At 43.0% G+C, this 20707-nt stretch overlaps 1 protein-coding gene across 6 annotated transcripts in view; it reads right to left on the bottom strand.

Annotated features, from left to right (window-relative positions):
- ITPR1 (inositol 1,4,5-trisphosphate receptor type 1) overlaps positions 1 to 20707 on the bottom strand; it is a 329757-nt gene that overhangs the window by 290617 nt on the left and 18433 nt on the right. For all 6 annotated transcript variants that reach the window (XM_040492113.1, XM_040492112.1, XM_040492110.1 and 3 more), the window contains exons 3-4: positions 16692 to 16799; positions 11753 to 11823 (exon numbers count right to left, since the gene is read on the bottom strand). In XM_040492113.1, coding sequence (XP_040348047.1) covers positions 11753 to 11823; positions 16692 to 16783 — 163 coding nt within the window. In that variant the 5' untranslated portion in view covers positions 16784 to 16799. The remainder of the gene's footprint in view (positions 1 to 11752; positions 11824 to 16691; positions 16800 to 20707) is intronic.

Here is a 20707-nt window from a genome sequence, read left to right on the forward strand (position 1 = left end):
CTCTGCAGGCTAACTGGCAAGAACCCCTCCAAACTTACAACACATGGGGGTGGGGGTAGAGGACTTTCAGGAAAACAGCAGATTGGCAATATCTTCCTCCTGTCTGTCAAGAGTGGCTGGAATGCCTGCTGCTTGGGTTAAGATAAACACAACTTCCTCTCCCAGCTAGCCTTGTAATTTTATACATAAGGCAGGATTACCATCTGGAGCAAATGCGCCATCAGTAACCGAAGCTCTGGTCAAGGCTTGTGCAAGTAGGAAAAAAAGGCCTCATGGCTTCCCTTCAAAAGGTCACAAGCTCTAGAGCTCCCTCTTGATTATGAGGCAAAGCCAATAAAAATCTAAGAAATTCAGAAAGGTCAAAGTGTGGTTGTAGATACCTTTGTATAATCCACATACTCAAATTTTAAAACAAACATATTATGGTTAAACAAGGCAAGGGCTAGGTGTGATCTTCATAAAAAATGTCCTGAGAGCTGCTAATTGCAGATTTAGTCATGACAGCTACTTGACTACCACTTCCAGAGTGCTTAGGTTGTGCTCAGCATGTTGCTAACTCTGCTATATGCACACACCACATCAGCCTAAAATAATTCAATCAGTTCCATACTATTATTAACCATAGTAACCAGCTGGAGAAGTAAGGTTTAGAGAGATTAAGTCATTGCCCATGGTCACTCAGCTAATTAAGAGGTAGAGTAGGAACTTGACCCCACCTCTGACTCCAGAGCCAGCCCTCCTAACCACTACCTTCCATGGCCTCCCCACCATACCTCACAGTCATTAAAATCAGATTCTGCAGGAGTTTAACTCAGATTTTTGGTTTTTGTATTCATTCACCTTTTCCAATATTCAATAATTTCATCTTTCCACTACTTTGCAATGTTATCTGCTGGTTGGACTGAACACATTGGATCCCTGAGAGTTCCTCACTTGGAGAGTGTATCTGTCCTCTCCCCAGCTGTTTGCTGACCCAACGCCCCCAACCACAAGGCTTCCACAGGAAGCAAAACAGAAAAAACAGCTGGGTTCTTTGGTGGGAAAACAGACACTTATGGTCAAATGGGATCATCCACCTAACCTCTGTCCCCAAAATGAAATTCCCTCTTCAAAATCCCTGACAAATGGTTAGTCCCCTTTGAATGAGAGGAAACTCAATCATTTGAAGCAGGCCTCTTCCTTGAGCAATTGTTTGGCACTTATAATCAGAAGCAAGTTCCTTAAATCCGAAACTCTGACTCTGGTCACTTTTATCTGCTGGCCCTAATTCTCTATTATTGTTCTGAGCTCAGGACATCCGTCTTCCATATGACAGCCCTAAATTAAGGGAAGATTGACAACTGGTCCTTAGAGCCTTGCAAGAGAATGGCAGCCACTCAGAAATGGTACAATCTCAGGCCTCACCCCAGACCTACACAATCAGAATCTGCATTTTTAACAAGATCCCCTAGTGGATTCTATACACATTCAAGTTTCAGAAGCAATGCCTTAGAGGGCTCTTTTCATTTATTCTACAAATATCTAAGAGCCTACTATAGGCCAGGACCTGTGCAAAACCTTAGGGGAGACAGGCCTCATTCCTAACCTCAGTTAAGATAGAGCTGGGTAGGAGTGAAGTCATAAACCAGCAATAACAGCAAAGAGTTTTATAGCATGTGATAGAGGCCAGCTGCTCCTTTAAGTACTTAACATGGACTGGCTCCTTTGATCCTCCCCAATACACTAGGAGACACATAGAATCATAGCCCCATTTTCAAGATGAGGAAACAGAGGTACTGAGAGGGTACGTAATGGGTCCAAGGGGACATGATCAGTAAAACGCAGAGGTGAGAGTCAAACCCAAGAAGTCTGGCTTCAGAGTCTTTGAAAAGGAGGAGCAGCTTAAGTGCACACAAGAGGCCAGTGAAGATACTTCAGAGGGAATGTATGAGGTCTGAAGGATGGGTGGGCATTAGGGGGACTGGGGAACCCAAGAGGAAGGACAGAGATGGGGAGATCATTTCAGCGAGAAGAAAAAGGGCATGCAAAGGCCCAGAGGGCAGAGCAAGCACAGTGACTGCCAGGAAGAAATAAATCAGTTTGGCGGGAGCACAGGACGTAGCGTGGGACTGCAGATGAGGCTGAGAGGTAAGCAGAGTGACTCATGCAGGGCCCTGTGAACCCTGGAAGTACGTCATATATCCTAAGCACAACTAGGGAACAACCCAGGGCTCCACCCAGCCAATGACACCATCAGATTTGCACAGATTCCTCTGGCTGCAGGCAACACTGCATCAGAGTGGGAGGCCCCCACATTCAAAACAGGCAAAGAGGGAAATGCAGCAACAAGCAAGGAGGTCACTGTAGGAGCTTAGGTGAGAAATTCTTAAGCTGGTCTAAAATGTCTTAAGTTTCCTCCATTACTCATTGGGCAACATGAATGCAATCATTTTGCGACCCTTCCTCCTAGTTACTCCTCCTTGAGCTTTATTCCCACTGAGCAATATGCCTCTTAAATGTGGAACCCAGGACTTGGTAAGAGGCCCCAAATGTTTCCTGAGCAGCACAGATCTATTCACTGGAGTGGTTCAGTGGAGACTTTCTAGCCCTCCAGATGTGGGTTCAAATCCTAAGTCTAGCTTGATTACAGGTCCTTTCTGGGCTTGGGGTGCCCAACTGTAAAATGGGGATAAATACCACCTACCACACCACAGGGGTGTTTCAACAGTCAAGAAGAAAAGTAGGCCATGAGCCTACCAAGAGGCTAGGCACAAAAGAGGAAGATCTTTAACCACATCTTTTTCTTGATCATGAATTTAGTGAAGGCAAGGAATCTCAAAACCATAGGCATCAGAGAGAGAAAAGAGATCAAACACTGGGCGTCAAAGAGAAAGTATGCTCAGAAGGTAAGGCCAGTCCACTACTCCAGGAGAAGACAAGTCAACTATAAAAAAAAAATCTTTTCAGAAGACCAGACTCAGGTAATGTGGAGAGAGGTGATAAAACAGTATAAGGCACCCCTGTAAAAAAAAAAAAAAAAAAAAAATCACTTGTTGACCTAAAATGTCACTAGCAGAAACACTGGTAGCAATGGGAAAAGTGAAAACCTTTCCAGGAAAAAACATGAATTCTTCCCCAACCAGCTTTGAAAAAAGGACCAACATTACACCAGGCACTGGGCCAGAAGCGCAGGGTAAGATGTGGTCCCTCCAGGTGCTCCAAAATCTAGCTATGGAGACAAAAATAGAAAACAGCTGTGATAAATATTATAGTCCAGGTTGTTAAGCAGGCAGGTAGCTAGTACCTCTAGTATGTAGACATTTGTTCCTGTCAACTCATCTCAGAAGGACTTATTTTGGGGTAATAGAGGAGGAACCTGAGCAAGAAACCAGCAATTTAGTGAAGGAATATTTGAAGACTGGTCCCCTTCTAAATTTTTTTTTCCTTACATTTTATTTATTTTTGAGAGAGAGAGAGAGAGAGAGAGAGAGCGCGCACACGTGGGGGAGGGAGGGGCAGAGAGAGGGAGACCCAGAATCTGAAGCAGGCTCCAGGTTCTGAGCTGTCAGCACAGAGCCCGACGCGGGGCCTGAACCCAGGAACTGTGAGATCATGACCTAAGCCGAAGTCGGACACTTAACTGACTGAGCCACCCAGGTGCCCCAAAGACTGGTTCCCTTCTAAAAACAGTTTATGGTAGGTATTAGGGGGGGTTTCTGATATCAGATTGTCTGGGTTCAAAGCCTGGGTATGCGAACTTCTACCTAGCTAATCCTGGACCAGACATTCAACACATTGTGCTTCAGCTCCGTCACCTGTAGAAGGTTAACTATAGCTGCCTTATGGGGTTATTACGAGGGTCAAACAGATTAATGCATATAAAGGTAATGATATAAATTAAATAGATTGAGCTAATTAATGTATATATGCACTATACAAGCTATTCACTCTTATTTACAGAAAAGACAATACCATTAAATATAGAAGGTAATGGGGAAAAAAAATGCTTCTTAAATCTATGGCCCAAACACAGCAGCCTAAAAGATAGTGTGTGTGGAAACCCAGACTGTGTCCCAATACCAATTTTGATACAGAATTTTTCTTTGACCCCAGGAGTTTTCCTAAATCTAATTTCCATATCTGTCAAAAAAAAAAAAAAAAAAAGAAAGAAAGAAAGAAAAATGAGTTATCTTAAGCTCAAGTGATTCACCACATATCTTCATCAATGCTCTGAAGACAGGATAATAAAAGCCTTTCCCTTAAGAAAAAGTCTTTCATCAACCACTATGTTGTACTTTCAGGAAAACCATGTAACAGCGTGACAATATGACCCCATTACACTTGCTTGCTGTCCCAATCAATTTTGCCCTCAATGGAGGAAGCCACAACAGCAATACTGAGATTGAATTACATGACAGGGTCAACATTCCCATTGCAATGCAAGTGTTTTCTGCATTGGAGCTGAAAACTGTTCTCCATTAGTAAATCAATTATTACATGTAAACGAATATAAAAACAGGGGTCCAAGGTCTAATTTCCATGTGTCACTCAGATAGTCACATAGGAAGCAATCCAGGGCATCAGAGTAAGCACAAGCTCTCTTGTGCCCATGTACAGGATGCCCCAGAGCCTTCAGACAAGCAGCTCAAAGCTTTGAGCAAGTAGGCAGAAATCCAGTGAGGGACACATGCAGCAGTGTGTGGGACTCCAGCATAATCAAGCAGCAGGCATCATCCCAGTGAATGTGTGACACACTGCGAGCATTCTATGTTGCCTGGGGAATGGATTTAAATTACAGTGTTGTTCCCTTTGAATGGAGTCTGTTGGTGCAAGATTGAGATAAGCTGGTAAATCTGAAATGAAGATTATAAAAAACCTACTAATCTTTTTATTAAATTTGAATTGATTTTGTGAACACAAAAGCGACTTTCCTACAAAGCAGCTCCACGCAGGCGCATGCACACCCAAAACCTTCAATATGCCTCAAAGCATATATACTTGACAAGCACCTCAAGTAGAGGGGTTTTTCTGCCTTATTTTACAAGACAGGCAGAAACTAAGTCCTTTACCCCCACTGTGAGAGGCCCATCATGGATTAGAATCAAAAGAACAAACAAATTTTAAGTTAGGCCTTCCCCTTTGCATGTGGGTATTTAAAACTAAGATATGGGTTCATTCCTTCAATGCTTTGCCAAAAGGAAAAAAAATGTTGCCTAGCAACAATTAAGGCAACGTGCAGCAAAGGAGCGTGGTTTGAACGAAAGCTAAGCCAGTGAGTTTGTTATGGTCACCCTAGTCCAGAGACCTTTGTGACCCAAGACCGGGCTGTGTCCCCATCTGGCCTCAGAGTAAGGCCTGGCTGTTTCCATCCTTTTGTCATATCTGATCAAAGGATATCTGCAATCCCAAAGAAATAAAAACCTACTTCTGGACAGCACCAGACTCCTGAACATCAATGCTCTCTTGTGAAATGTTAACTGGCTTGTTTCTGGCACCAATCACAAAGTTCTGAGCTGAAAGAGATCTTGGAAGTCACTTGGCCTACATTCCACTTAACAGATAGAAAAACTGAGGCCTGCAGAGAGGGAATGACTGCCTCAAATTACCATAGCAGTTGGCAGCAGATACTGGTCTGGAAACTGGCTCTCAGATAAGATGATGCTCTTTACTTCAGTCTTAGTTTTCCCACAAGGGCTAAGAACCACTGCCTACCTCCACCTAAACACAGGTAAACAATGATCAGGTAAGCGGGTCACTGCTACTTAAATACTTATCACCCAACCATGAAAAATGCCATTCTTATTTGAAGCCCCTTTCAAAACCACGGGGGGGTAGCGTGTGATATGAAACCACTTTCTCTCCATCAAGACATCCTAAGTCCACAACTCCCCTAACAGGTGGGCTGGCACAGTGCAAGCACACTGGGACTGTGGAAAACAACAGTAAATGTGACAAGGCCACAGGCCTGACCTTCAAATTCATGGCCAAGCTTTAGGTCCAAGACTGGCTTGTCATAGCCAAGCAACATAGACTTCTTCCCAGTATGATCTGGAGACTGTGATTCCAGGCTTTCACTGCTAAGCAGGACACTTGCTGAGCAATCTAGAGCTGTCAGTCAACTTGGAGATGCCCAGGAATCAGGTTATACCTGCTCAGACCAGACCTTCGCTCTCAATACAGACAGGACGCACATCAAGCTGTAGGTAACATGTTGCATATCCCGCATATGCATATATACAATATACCCGAAGATAACTTGTCCTGGATGTAGTTAAAAACACATTAAGTCAAGGGGCGCCTGGGTGATTCAGTTGGTTAAGCGTCCAACTTCGGCTCAGGTCATGATCTCACAGTTTGTCAGTTCAAGCCCCTCATCAGGCTCTGTGCTGACAGCTCAGAGGCTGGAGCCTGCTTCAGATTCTGTGTCTCCCTCTCTCTGCCCCTCCCCTGCTTGCACTTTGTCTGTCTCTCTCTCTCTCTCGAAAATAAACGTTAAAAAAAAAAAAAAAAAGATTGGCCTCTTGAACTGAATGGAGAAGATCAAGTTTTGAGGGTAAGAACTTTACCATTGCCCCATTCTGAAAAAGCACATTACACAATAAATAGCGTGTTCAATACTAACGCCTATCTTATTTCCGGAAAACCCCAGACCTTGTTGCTCCTCCAACACCCCTGGAGGTTACATTTAAAACAGCAAAGATTGTAGGATCAAAATAAGAATGGTAGTTAATTTCCTTCTTTTCTTTAGAGAAGATGCTGTTATATTTAGTAGGGGGAAGGGGTGGGTGGGGGTGGAAGAGGAAAACATCATCTCAAGAAAGGAATTCTCTAACCACAAAGTTTCTATTGCCGGTTTCAATCTAATGTTTGTCTTCCTTCTTTCAAGATCACAGGCAAAGCCAACACAAACCAGCAAGAAAAGAGATTCTGTCTTACTTGCCATGGACACTTCCACTTTAAAATGGTACTATATTAACTAAAGGGCTAAAGTAACTGAATTATTCTACTTTTCAGCTCTTCTCATCACCTAGAGGACAAGGGATATTGTCCAAAACTCTTTTGGATAATCAAAGAAGCTTGTAAAATTTTCGTGAAACAGATGTGCACCCAATCCTTTCTTCCTACTGATGAAGTTCCGGGCAGGAGATATATTCAAGGGAATCACCGCAAAAGCAATTTACTTGGTAATGTACTTTTACCTATCAGGAAGAAGCAAGTGTATCAAGATTTTAATTCTTTTGCATCTACTATGAAAAATAATAGCTATCAGTCACTGAGCAGGTCTTAGGTATCAACCAAGTACTCTGATTAGTTCTTTACCCTTATTACCATCGATCCTATTACCTTTTTTTTTTTTTTTTAATTTTTTTTTTCAATGTTTATTTACTTTTGGGACAGAGAGAGACAGAGTATGAACAGGGGAGGGGCAGAGAGAGAGGGAGACACAGAATCGGAAACAGGCTCCAGGCTCCGAGCCATCAGCCCAGAGCCCGACGCAGGGCTCGAACTCACGGGCCGCGAGATCGTGACCTGGCTGAAGTCGGACGCTTAACCGACTGCGCCACCCAGGCGCCCCGATCCTATTACCTTTAAAGGGAAGGAATTCTCTTCCCCCATATTATAGGTGAGGAAACAAGCTTAGAAAAATTAAGTAATCTATCAAGGTCACTTAGCTTGCATACAGGAACCCTGGGACTCAAACCTAAGCCATTGGGTCCCTGTGCAAACCCCTACTCACAAAAGCATTTAAACACAAAAAAGACAAACAATAATTATTTTCATATCGTTAAAGGATTCATATATAGGATGCCCTTCTGCCAACATTTATGAGCACTAACCTCTGTAAGAAGTACCAGGAATGAAAAGATAGGAGTAAATAAAGCTTACTCTGTCCTTAACTCAAGGGCAGGCTCCGTCACTGCTAAATTTGAAACACACACTTAATCTTCACGGTAACCGTATGAGGTACCGACTCATATAATCTCCCATTTTACAGATGAGAAAACCAAGCTTCACAGAAAACCAAGCTTAAACATTTTGTCCAGGGTCACACAGCTAAGAATTAGAACGTGGATGTGAACCCAGAAAGCCTGATCCTAGGGCCTATAATATTAATCACTAGAGTAGCAGACTTTAAGAGGAGCCCACAAAATTAAAAACCCCAAGTCAGAAGCCACAGGGAGCATTACATAAATAGGCCTTTGGTTTCCATTTACTTAAGAACAGGTTATGATGGTTCTCAATATAGGAAATAACTTGGCAAGGAAACAATGGAAGCAACAACAAATCTGAATGACTAAATGTAGCTCTGCTGATTGCTCAGATAAAGACTCCATCATCCCATCCGGCTGCTTGCCAGCATCTCACTTTTCCATATGTGTTTGTTAAACTCCACAGTGTAATGGCACGGCAAGGAAATGGACTAGAAATGCCTCCAAAATGCCCAAATGCCCTATGCACAATTTCTAAACATCAAAATGGCTTCAACTTCAAAAAGCACTTGTATTTGGAAAGGCAATAATCCCTTCCAAAAGAGAAATCTGTTTCTTCATTTTAGGGGGAAAAAAAAAATCTGTTTTCAAAGAATGCTGCACCAGAATTGAAGGGCTGCTTTGGAAAGTGTTTAAATCCTCGCCCAGATTCCAAGGTGGAGGAGATCTTCCTGGCACTCTGCCTGGGCCCCTCACCTGCGTGCAGGGGCCCTCCAGTGCAGCAAGACGAATTCAGGCAGTCCTGACCCACATGTGAAAAGCCTGCAGCAAAGCTTGTTTTGAACCGGATTTTCCCACAAGTGCAAAGCACCTCACAACCTAGAAACCTTTATTTTTAATTTATGAGGAAAAGTAGTCAACTTATCAAGTTGCTGTCATGTGACTACCTGTAGAACCAGGCCAGGCCATAAACAAAGTTCGGTTCTTTCCAAGTGGCCTCTATCAGATTGTCATTTTTATCTCCAAACAGCCCCTTCAAATTGGCCACCAGATACATATCTAAGCACAAGCACTTTTACCCTAGTGCCAGGAAAACAAATATGTCTTCTGACTTCCTGTGGGTATGGTCCTATTTAACATTCTAAACCTATATTCAAATAGCCACTGGTTAAATTTGTACAAGGCATTAACATCTTTCTCAAGGTTCCTTTCCCAGCTATCACGGCCTGCGTGCAGAGTGGTATAGAGCTCACACTAGCAATGAGCTCCCTGCATTTGGCTCCAACTGCAAAGCCACACTTCAACCAGCTCACCCTTAAGTAATAAAGCCAGTGGTTTATAGCCTAGGCTACATTAGCAGTGGTTCTTGACCTTGGCTACACAGGAGAATCACCCGGGAAGCTTTAAAAAAATAATAATAATAATAATAATGCCAAAATAAATTAGAATCCCTGAGTGTGGGACTCAGACATTATTACTTTTCAAAGTCCCACAACTGACTGTGCAGCCAAAGTTGAGAACTACAGCTCCTACTCCATCCATCCCCAGGTATGTGACCCCAGACAAGATACTTAACGTCAACCATAGAGGGCTTCAGTCCCCTCACAGGGCGACAGACCAATCCAGGAGCTAAAAATTTAGCAAAGCCCTTAGCACAGCACCTGGCACTGAGTCCACTGAGCTTGACCCTGTTAAAAGATAAACTGAGGCATATTTTATTATTCAGTGTAGAGCATTATTCCTATAAGTAACTGGCTTATGACTATTAGATCAAATCCTTCATTTCTGCTACATTCAGGATTCTGTTCTGAAAAAGTCATGGATGAAGGGTTGAAAATAAAAGGCCACTGAGGCCAGAGCTGCCTCAGGATCCTGTCACAGGGGCATATGCCAACAATTTTTTTTCAATAGTCTTCCCTCCTGCCCCCCAACCTCCCAGGTGAAAACATTCTCCTGATAGTCTCATGCCAACTGGAGGCAGCTCAACACTAAACATCTCTAAATCCTTCTCTCCATCTGAACGTCTGCCTTCTATTTTATTCTAAGTCCTTTAGCTTTTATCCAAACAGTTGCTATATCACTACAGTTTCTACATCTACCAACAATAAGAACTCATAACTCAAATGATGTAACCTGAAAATGGCAAGGTCTGAGCCCTTTGGGATCAAGGCCAAGAGTCAAATAGTGACCCAATGGGTTCTCAACCCGAGGTCAGTATTTTTTTTAATGTTTATTTATTTTTGAGAGAGACAGACAGACAGACCAACAGAGCACAAGCAGGGGAGGAGCAGAGAGAGAGAGGGACACACAGAATCCAAGCAGGCTCCAAGCTGAGCTGTCAGCACAGAGTCTGATGTGGGGCTAGAACTCAAAAGCCTTCGGATCATGACCTGTACTGAAGTTAGACACTCAACCGACTGACCCATCCAGGAGCCCCAACCCCAGTTCATCATTAAAAAAAAAAAAAAAAAAAAAAAACCACTTGTGGGGGCACCTGGGTGGTTCATTCGGTTAAGCACCTCACTCTTGATCTCAGCTCATCATCTCACAGTTCATGAGTTAGAGCCCTGCATCAGACTCTGCACTGACAGCGTGGAGCCTACTTGGTAGTCAGTCTCTCTGTCTCTGTCTCTTCCCCTCCCCCACTTGTGCGCGCGCTCTCTCTCTCTCTCTCTCTCTCTCTCACACACACTCACACACACACACACACACACACACACGCTGTCATGCGTGCATGCGCGCGCTCTCTCTCAAAATAAATGTAAAGAAATCACTTGGGAAGCTTAAAAAAATGCCCGTGCCCAGGCCACAACCTTCCAAGATTCATTTGATTGGTCTGGAGCAGGGCCCTAAGTATCCGTTTAATTGTATATCTCTCCCAGATATTTCTATGCAGCTAGAGTTGAGAACTACAAACCACAAAAACAAGAAAGAAAAACAAAATGTTTATCATCTTAACATACCAATTATATTTTAAACACCTTCTGGAATAAAAGTAAACTACCTTGGGAGGAAAATAACAAATGTAAGAGGCTTAAAAAGCCAGGGGGTACCTGGGTGGCTCAATTAGTTAAGTGTCTAATTTAGGCTCAGGTCATGATCTCATGGTTTATGACTTCAAGTCCCACATTGGGTTCTATGCTGACAGCTCAGAGCCTGGAGCGTACTTCGGATTCTTTGTCTCAGTCTCTCTCTGCCCTTCCCCTGCTCGCACTCTCTCTCTCAAAAATAAACATTCAAAAACAAAAAGAAAGAAATAAAAGAAAGAAAAGAAAAGGAGAGAAGAGAAGAGCAGAGCAGAGCAGAGCAGAGCAAGCCAGGAGTGGTGGGGAGCTACTGGTAGTAAGGCTGTCATGTGGAGGTCTTTTACTTCAAAAAATAAGTGCAATAATCAAGAACTCCTCACTCCAGGTTGAAGCATCTAGAAATACCAGAGCCCCTAAGGCAGAGCGAGATCTGCTTCAATGACACATGTTCCTTGTGACCAGATCGATAAATCCTGTTCAGGGACATACTTGCACAAATGTAAACATTTAAGCTGAATTTACACTGACCAACATGTATTCAATATACACATGAAGGCTCTAATAAAAGCCATTCTAATCTTGACGTTCAACTTATTTATGCATTTTCAAAAGGTCACAAAGCTTGGACTTGAAATCATACTTTTAAAAAAAATGTAAGCAAATTAACCTACAACTGCTTATTAAACTCACATCTGCATAAGCAATCGTGCGCGCGCGCGCACACACACACACACACACACACCACACACACAGCAACACACTTGCTGAATTTTCAATTAAAGCAGGGTACCCATTCCAGGAAGGTCATCAACTTACCTCTGAATTTCTTGGGTGGATTATTAAGGTCCCCAGCTTCTGGCTGTACAACACAACGATCGTCAACCAGGCTGTGAAGACAAAGATAAACATTCTATGAGGCCAAGTCTAAGAAAATAAAACCTAAGCACTATGCAAAAATTGTACATCCAGGGCTACTCCTGTGCAAAACTTATATGGCCATGTTCTCCTGCCAGGAAGCTGTTTACACGAGAGGTTTCCCATGCAGGGAGCTAAACCTACTCCACAATCCCAGGTTGTGCTTCTGCAATGCATACATGAACCTCCTATTTTCTATGGCTCTTTTCCCTTAACCACGTCCATGATGGATTTGAGCACAACATGCAGTAATGCTGAAGTCGGGAGGGATAGCAAGGGGTGAGTGCATTCAACTCATGGTGGATGAGGGGCCCATTTGGTGCCAGGCACAGTGCTGGGCTCTGGGGTGTGAGGACAAATATGAACCAGGCCCTGTCCTTAGGGAGCTCAAGGCTAGCACAGGAGCCACAAAGGCAAACTAATGAAGAGAATCCAATCTAAGGGCTCTAAGAGAAAGGACAACAAAATTCAGTCAGGAACTAACTGTGCCTGAGGCCATCTGAGAAGCTGCTAGCAGACAGTCATATGGAACTACTGGAAATTGAAATAGAGGTGGGGAACAGTACAAAAAGTTATAAATAAGCAGCCTGCAATTATATACAGACCCTGTATTTAGAAATCCAGACTGACCAATCGAACTTAACGATTCTTTTAGAAGAACCTATTTAAAATACTGTGTGTTTTGAACAGATGAGCAAATTGAGAGTGAGAAGTTTAAATGATTTATCCAAGTTCCTAACACTAGTATTGGTCATTTCCAAGTGACTGCAGAACTTGCACCCAGCTAATATACTATCGATTTCCAGGGTTTCTTCCATTTGTCTGTGCTGCTTTTTCCCAAAAGCAAGGTACCATTAGCCAGCCTTTCTCTTACCACTGCTTCCTCCAAAATTCAACTTCCCCTCCTGGACCGTTTTTCAAGACTGACTCAGAGCCCTCATCTTCTCCATGAAGGTCTCCCTGCCAAGCCTGTCCTGGACCAGGCATTCCCTGCCTCTCCTCCTGTCTTCCCTACCTCACTAGACTGAAGCACAAATGGTGCAGGAGGCTATGAGCTCCCTGGGGGCAGAGAAATGTGTGTGATCCAAAAGATGCCCAAGCCTAGTACATCTTCCTGCCCAGGCAAGGTGCTCGGTGCATCAAAGTGGGTGAATCAAAGTGACTAGAGTAGCCCACCAGCAGCTTGCCTCAGCTCTAAGACGCAAGACCTTTCTCCATCAAGAAGAACAACAGTGTGGTCAATGGCTTGAGCTTTTATGCAAAAATCGAGCAGAATGTGCACATTTCCAACTCCCACCTGGAGCCCCTATGAATGTAAATACAGTAATGCCACCAGAACTGATATAATGTGTGAACTGGGGGAGTGGCTTGGAATTTAATGTACAGCTGGGTTAAATACTCATCAAGTTCTCAAACAAGGACAAGGGGTAGGAGAAAGGGCCCCAGGCTAAGCCAGAAGACAAATGAATTGAAGATGGCACTTTGCCATCTACTAGCAGCTTGACTGTGACTACATTACTTGATTCCTCCTGGTCTCAGTTCCTTTATATGTAAAACTCAAAGAGTTGGGCTCAAGGATTCTCAAATAGGGATATGTTCATCAGACTTTCCATTTGTTTATAAAATATATTGATACCAGGTCCCTATCATACCCAGGCCTACTAAAGCTGTGTTCCGGGATGGGACCCAAGAACTTCTATTTTTAACAAGTTCCTCAGGTGATTCTGCAGCACACCTCTACACAGCATGTGCACACACCCCGACTCTCCAAGGTCCGATTCAAGTTCTAAAGCTCAGTGAGTCAAGAGAGCCAGGTGGGAGATAACTGCCATCTGTATAAATGGAATGTGACTGGGGAGTTAGAATGCCAAGTTCTACAAGAACTGGTGGTCATTCACTGTCATTCACAACTAGTACCCCATAAATGTTAACAAATATTAAAAGGAAGAAGGCCAAACTTTATTTTCCAAGTCCATTTTGAACCAAGGAAAAACTCATCTGAGGTAAGTAGTAGAGCCCAAAATTCAAAATGGGCCAACTACACATTAGAGAAAAAGGAAGGAGGGGCACCTGGGTGGCTCAGTCAGTTAAGTGTCTGACCTCCAATCACGTCATGATCTCACAGTTCATGGGTTCCAGCCCAGTGTCGGGCTCTGTGATGACAGCTCAGAGCCTAGAGCCTACTTCAGATTCTGTGTCTTCCTCTCTCTCTGCCCCTTCCCCACCTGTGCTCTGTCTCTGTCTCAAAAATGAATACTAAAAAAAATTTTAAGAAAAAGTGAGAAGGAACCTTATAATTAATTTGCTTATAATACTTGAGGGAAACTCTTATAAAGCAAAGAATTCGTACCTCATAAAAATTCTAAGAAGGGATGCTCTCGAAGAAGAGGACAAAGGGAAAGGCAGCACTAAGATTTCAGGGGCTGCCACAAGTGGGCTCAGCTATCAACTGGAAGTAAGCCTGGGTGACTGGAAGGGCAATGGCACCATTAAAAGAAATCAGGGCCATAGAGAGGAGATGAGGCATAAGGTGGGGTTGGGGTTTAATAAGGCATCCACAGGAGTAAGAGCTGTGGGCAGACAGCGAGGAGGGTGATGAGCCGATTCTGCCTGACAACACGGATTGTCAGGAAAGGTAGGGAATGCAAAGTCTACCCCTCTCAAGGCAACTGCTAAGAGCACTGGTCCTGGAGTTAAGGTTGTTCACAGCTGTGAAGCCTTGGGCAGATGACTTCACCTCTCAGAAGCTCAGAGGTTTTTGCCTCCATAAAGAGGAATAATAATAATGCTCACTCTAAAGAGGTGTTTGGGGATTAACGGCAAGATGTATATACAGTACGGAGCACAGTGCTATAAATATCCATAGGACTCCTGTAAGGGGTTACTCCTATTTATTACCATCGCTGGGAAATAAGCAGAGGATCCAAGATTCAAACATGAGGAACAGAAAAAGGAAGGACTCAGCCAAGAAGAGAAAACGGGCAATTGGAGACGCACAAACAGGAAGGCCTCTTAGCCAAAAGCCACGGAAGAGAAGTTGTGATGGGTGGGTCTCTGGTGTAAAGAGGTTAAGAAAAGTAAGAACTGACAAACACTTAGTGAGTTTGGTGATCAAGATGACTTTTGAAAACAAACATTTTCTACAACAAGGTCCAACTGAGCTAACTAAGATTCTACATCTGAAGTAACTTGTTCCTTGAGGCTAGAGTGACCTGAATGACAGCCTGAGAATATCCACTCTGCACAAATACCAGAGAACAAGCATACTTTCAATAATAGCTGTTATTAAAAGAGAGGTTCTGGCTGCTATAAGAATAAGGTTCTTGGAGAAGCTGTTGGCTTTCCTTCCCCCATTTGAGATCAGCTCCTGCCAAATTCAACAATTCCACCCTGGGGCCTAACTACTTTCTACACAAAGACAATCAAGACCATTCCTTTGTCTTCTGGAGTTAACCATCTTGATTCTCCATTCTGCTTCTCTCTGCCTTTGGGGCTATTTCACTTCTCATTTCCTCTTGCAGACAATGGGAGGAGGAAAAGGGAGAAGATCATCCAATAAGGACATTATGGAATGTAGTTACACTCTTACAAGTTGAGTAAAAATTGAAGAAATCACAAAAGAACAAAAATCTTATTTACAGAACTTTGTACAATATGTAATTTTCAAATGCGTACAGCAATTTATTTTTTTTTAATTTTTTAGCATTTATTCATCTATGAGAGATGAGAGTGTGAGCGGGGGAGGGACAGAGAGAGAGGGAGACACAGAATCTGAAGCAGGTTCCAGGCTCTGCGCTGTCAACACACAGCCCCATGCAGGGCTTGAACTCACAAGCTGTGAGATCATGACCTGAGCTGAAGTCAGACGCTTAACCAACCGAGCCACCCAGGTGCCCCTCAAATGCGTACATCAATTTAAAATAGGAAAGGTTAGGGGCGCCTGGGTGGCTCAGTCATTTAAGCGTCTCACTTTGCTCAGGTCATGATCTTGCACTTGGGGAGTTCAGGTCCCTGTGCTGTAGGCAGAGCCCAGAGCCTGTTTCAGATCCTGTGTCTCCCCCTCTCTGCCCCTAGCCTATTCATGCTCTCTCTCTCAAAAATAAACAAACATTTAAAAATTTAAAAAGAAAATAAATAAATAAGTAAACTAGGAAAAGGTTCTACTTCAGAGAAAAGAGATCAGCATACAAGAAGTGCTAGTCTTCGCTTAAATGACAAGTAAGTTAGCATTTGAAAATAACAACTGTGTGGTGCCTGGATGGCTTTGGTTAAGGATCCGACTTTGGCTCAGGTCATGATCTCACAGTTCATGAGTCTGAGCCCTCTTGGGCTCCCCTCTTGGGCTCTATGCTGACAGCTTCGAGTCTGGAGTCTGCTTTGGATTCTGTCCCTCTCTCTCTCTCTGCCCCTCCCTGCTTGTGCGTGCGCACTCTCTCACAAATAAATAAATAAACTTTAAAAAACAAAGAAAATAAGAGTTTTTATGAAAGCTAAAAAGCATTTCTTTCAGGTCTGTATTAAATAGTATTAAAATTTTATCCCATACACTTCGCACTTTTCCCCTTATGATTCCCCCTTGTATGTGAATAGGAAATTATAGTAAATTCTGAATTGTAAGAGTCCTAATTAATCAGATTTTGCTCTTCCAGAACTGACAAGAAAACAGTACTTTTGTGTAAGAGGTAAACTTGGCTAACCTGAGATTTGGTATTATGATTCCAAATGCTCCTAGAAAAGCCAAGTCAAATAGTAACATTCTTATCTTAGAAAAATCAGTTTTTAAGCTGGCATTATGAGGTCTTAAACAAAACCTGTAACACAAGAAATCAGGCACTCTTACCCCAAGGTGCTAATAAATCCATTTGTCGATCCTTCCGCGTACAAAGAACAAATGTCTCCAATATGTAGGAAACTAGACATCTTGTCAGACATGTCTTTCTCGAAAAGCCTAGACAAAGTAAAATATGCAACGTTATTAGAAGGAAAGAAATGCTCAGAGGGGGGAAAAGAGTCACTAAGAGTTGGCTTAGCTCAACTTTCCTAAGCGCCCTACTTAAAAGTCAAATTTAAACGAGAGTGTGACAGGCAGGCAATTAAATGAGCCAAGCAAGGACATATGCAACAACATTTTTTTCCATATATCATTTATTTCAGGATATTCCAACCACAATAACGCTGGTTTCTAACAAAACCACACCCAAATCCAACTCTACAAATTGAGGACCCTCGATAATGAATAGTGAATATAAAGACTGCATGGAAGTCAGCCAACAACTCTGCAGTGATTAAGGAGTTGGAAAGTCTGACTTATGAAACATTAACATATTCAATCTGCCTCAGGCAATGTGAAGTCAGAAGGAAACACCTGGTATAAAACTTGGGTCTGGCTGGGCCTGTGCTGAGGTACCAAAGCAACAAAATTAATAAAAGGAAACCTAGTAACAAATACCACAAACCTCCAGTGGCCTTTTAAAAATTCAACAACTGTACCCACTTCATCCAAATGCTATTTCAATTTCTTTCCTTCTTACCCTTCTTACCCTTCACCCAAACACTTGGGAGAAAGGATCTTAGCACCTGGTCCAAACCCTGCAGGTAAGAATAAGATGGCTCAGGTCAGGTAAGAACCCTGGTCAGGAAAACATAATGGCTAGTTAGGGGCAGTCCTAGAAAAGACTCTTAAGTTCCAGGAAATCTCTCCACAGCCCATAAATCATTACTTACACACACACACACCACATACACACACACCAACAAAAATATTGACATGACTCATAGGCACAGCTTTCATGAGGGCCATAAATATTGAGGAGTGGGAGCCAATTATAAAAATTTTGACATTTAAAAAACAAGCTCAGTTATGTGGGAAAACAGTGCGCTGGTGTGGACCCCAGCTAACACCCCATGGCTTCCTCAGGCATCTGATGTAGATGCATGGAGTAAACCGAGTCTTCCCAGAATCTCTCCTCCAAACCCAGAGCCTCTTAAGCATCTTCTCCAATGTCTTTACTCCAGCTCCCCAGCTAGAAATCATTCACCTGCAAAGCCACAAGACTTGTAATGGCGTGGAAAAGTATTCTCTTCTGGAATTGCCTTCTGGGCACCAAGTTTTCTTTTGGTTAAAATCATGGAGCAATGATCATCAGGAAACCTAGGGAAGCATTTCTCCTACTTAGCAGGAGTGCCAGGTGCTAAAAATGAACTGTTAAATAACCTCAGTTCACTGCTTGAGAATCTACAAGGAAAAACTAATCCCTCCAAACAACCCAGATATAGCAAGAGAAGGAACATTTCACTGAACATGAACTTATGCATTGAGAAAGACAGCAAGTGAGAACACATTCTCCAAAAAAACAGCCAACATCTGTAAACCTTGTGGAAAGACACACAAATCATGTGTAGAGGGACAATTTGCCAGCCAAGACCCACTCTCCAGAATCAAGCCTGTTATTTCTTCCTAACTGGTTATTTCATACCTAAAAGGCAAACCAGTGTTTTAAACAACACCCGAAAAAGCTGCACAAGTGGAAAACACTAAGGACTTTAATATTTCCCTTATGTGCTTATATTTAAAAGCCTCATCATAAGGGGTCAGCAAGTCAACATACGTCTGGGACTGATTATTGGAAATCAAGTTCTGTTTGAATTTTGAGCCAGACCAAATTTGTGTCTTCACACTCTGGCCTCCCAGAAGGACACAGGGGAAGCCTGGATACAGGAGAGCAGGGATGTGCTCAGTCAAGGAGGCCTTGTCTAGTGGGCCTAACTCTGTCCTTTTGGGCTTGCCCTTCAAATTGGCCCCCATGGAGATCAGGCCAGTAAATAGCAGTGTGACCCCTGTTTTCTCAACTTTCCTCACCTCCTGGTTACCTTACTGAAAGATTCCAGGTCCCTAATGGAAAGAATCAGACATAATTCAGTGTTCTGGAATGATGTACTATCGCCTGCAGTTGATAATTGAAATAGATGTCTGAACACAGTGTTTCTCTAGCACAGTTCTGCAGTGCTACCATTGCAAATAATAATGACTAACATTTATCTAGCACCATCAGGCTCACGGTGGTGCTTAAGGGCTTTACACATGCTCTCTTACTGAATCCTCACGACCACCACATGAAGTGGGTACAACTATTATTCTCATTTTATTGTTGGAGAAACCAAGATCCAGAGATGTGAAGATGCCCCAGGCCAGGGTTTTAAGTCACATCAGAGTCTTAAGCAGAGCTTCTCATCAACAATGACCCCTGGAACATCAACGAAAACATCAGCCATCCTTATTAAGATTATGAAGACCTGAATTTCTGTGTTCCGTACAATTATGTTTCCTAGTTCTTCTACCTCGGTGTTCCCTAATTTTTCTACCATGGCCACACAATACTTTGGTAAGTCAGAAAAAAGGAAATTAACCTTCTTCCCAACCATGTTTGTTAAGCAGACAACTAAGTCAACTTTAGCCATATTTTACAGTTTTCCCAGAAAACAATGATCAGTATGTCCATCATAGTTAATGATCCTCAACTGGGAAATCTGCCAGGGGTCCCCAATTTAAAGAAACAACCAAAAACGGGAAGTGGAAGGCGCTACAGAGACTTCCCCAAGGGCCTCAAGATGTAGGTCCCCTCAAAAAGGACTGGTCTGGCTGGAAAGCTTTGGAGGGCTCCCCTCATCTATCATTAGTTAAGTGTAAGAAGAGGAGAAGGATAAGGGAGAGAGGGAGGAAAGGTCCTGGGGCCATCATCAGCCCTACTCTAGAAGGAAAAACAAAGGCCAGGAAAGTCAACAGAAGAGGCCTCTGGAGCCTGGAGGGAAAGTCAGCCAGTGAGTGATGGGCGTGGGAGCAATCTTTTGGAAGACTTCCTGTTGTTTATAACAGGGTGGGAGAACCTGTCTCTTTATCTGATCCTGGACCATCTGTGCCGGCCAACTTCTCACAGCAGTACCCAGTGCTCCCGGCCGGGGACCCCCCTATTACAGAAACAGCCAGCACCAACCTTGATCTGCAAGACCCTGATAGGTCAAACACTCTAACGACACCCAGGGCTCTTTGCTAATCAACTTTGAGTCGGTCCACAATATATTGGAAAAGGCTCGGGTGGTCAGGTGCAGAGCTCCAATCTTCTTTCTGGGTGCAAGCTATTATTATTATTAGCTCAACACTGCCATCCGGCCTACTTAAACCTGTTTTTGTTTCATCTGTAAAATGAGGATAACACTTAACTGCAAGGGATTATTGTAAGGAACAGATGAAACAGTGCCTGAAAAGTACCTGATACAGAGACTGGTAGACTTTCACTCAATGTTGGCTATTTATTATTTTTTAGTCAGATGAAGTCGAACTGAAAGATTCTAGGACTTCAAAATTTAAACTCAGCAAAGCAAAGGATCCCCGTATAAAAAATCAGGTGGGTATCCTAACAAATGCACTCCTGGATGATCTGTGACAATATATTTCACTTTAGGGAAAATAATTATCCTCCCTAATTCACCTATTAAAAATAACCTGAACCCTATGGAATTATGCTCAGTTCCCAATCACAAAGCATTGTGGTCTTTCCAAATATACAGAATCATGGCATAAAGGTTGGAGGGAACCTGTAAAGTGTGTAATTCCATCTCTTGCCCAATAATGGAATACCCCTACCATGACTCCTAAGGATGGCCTTGCTTCTGCTTAAACACCTGGCAATGTTTCACGGTTCAGATGGTTTGGGCAAGGGTTCAAATGGTTCCAGAAATGGTTCCAGGTTCAAAAAGCCCATTTAGGAAATATTCCTGTGTCCCCTGCACAAAAAAATATCGTAGAGAATCTGCTACTGGTCTATCCCCCGATGCTCAGAAACCTCTCAAAATGTGAAC

Source organism: Herpailurus yagouaroundi, unplaced genomic scaffold (genome assembly GCF_014898765.1).
Source record: "Herpailurus yagouaroundi ecotype Mexico unplaced genomic scaffold, PumYag 183, whole genome shotgun sequence".
NCBI classification, from domain to species: domain Eukaryota; kingdom Metazoa; phylum Chordata; class Mammalia; order Carnivora; family Felidae; genus Herpailurus; species Herpailurus yagouaroundi.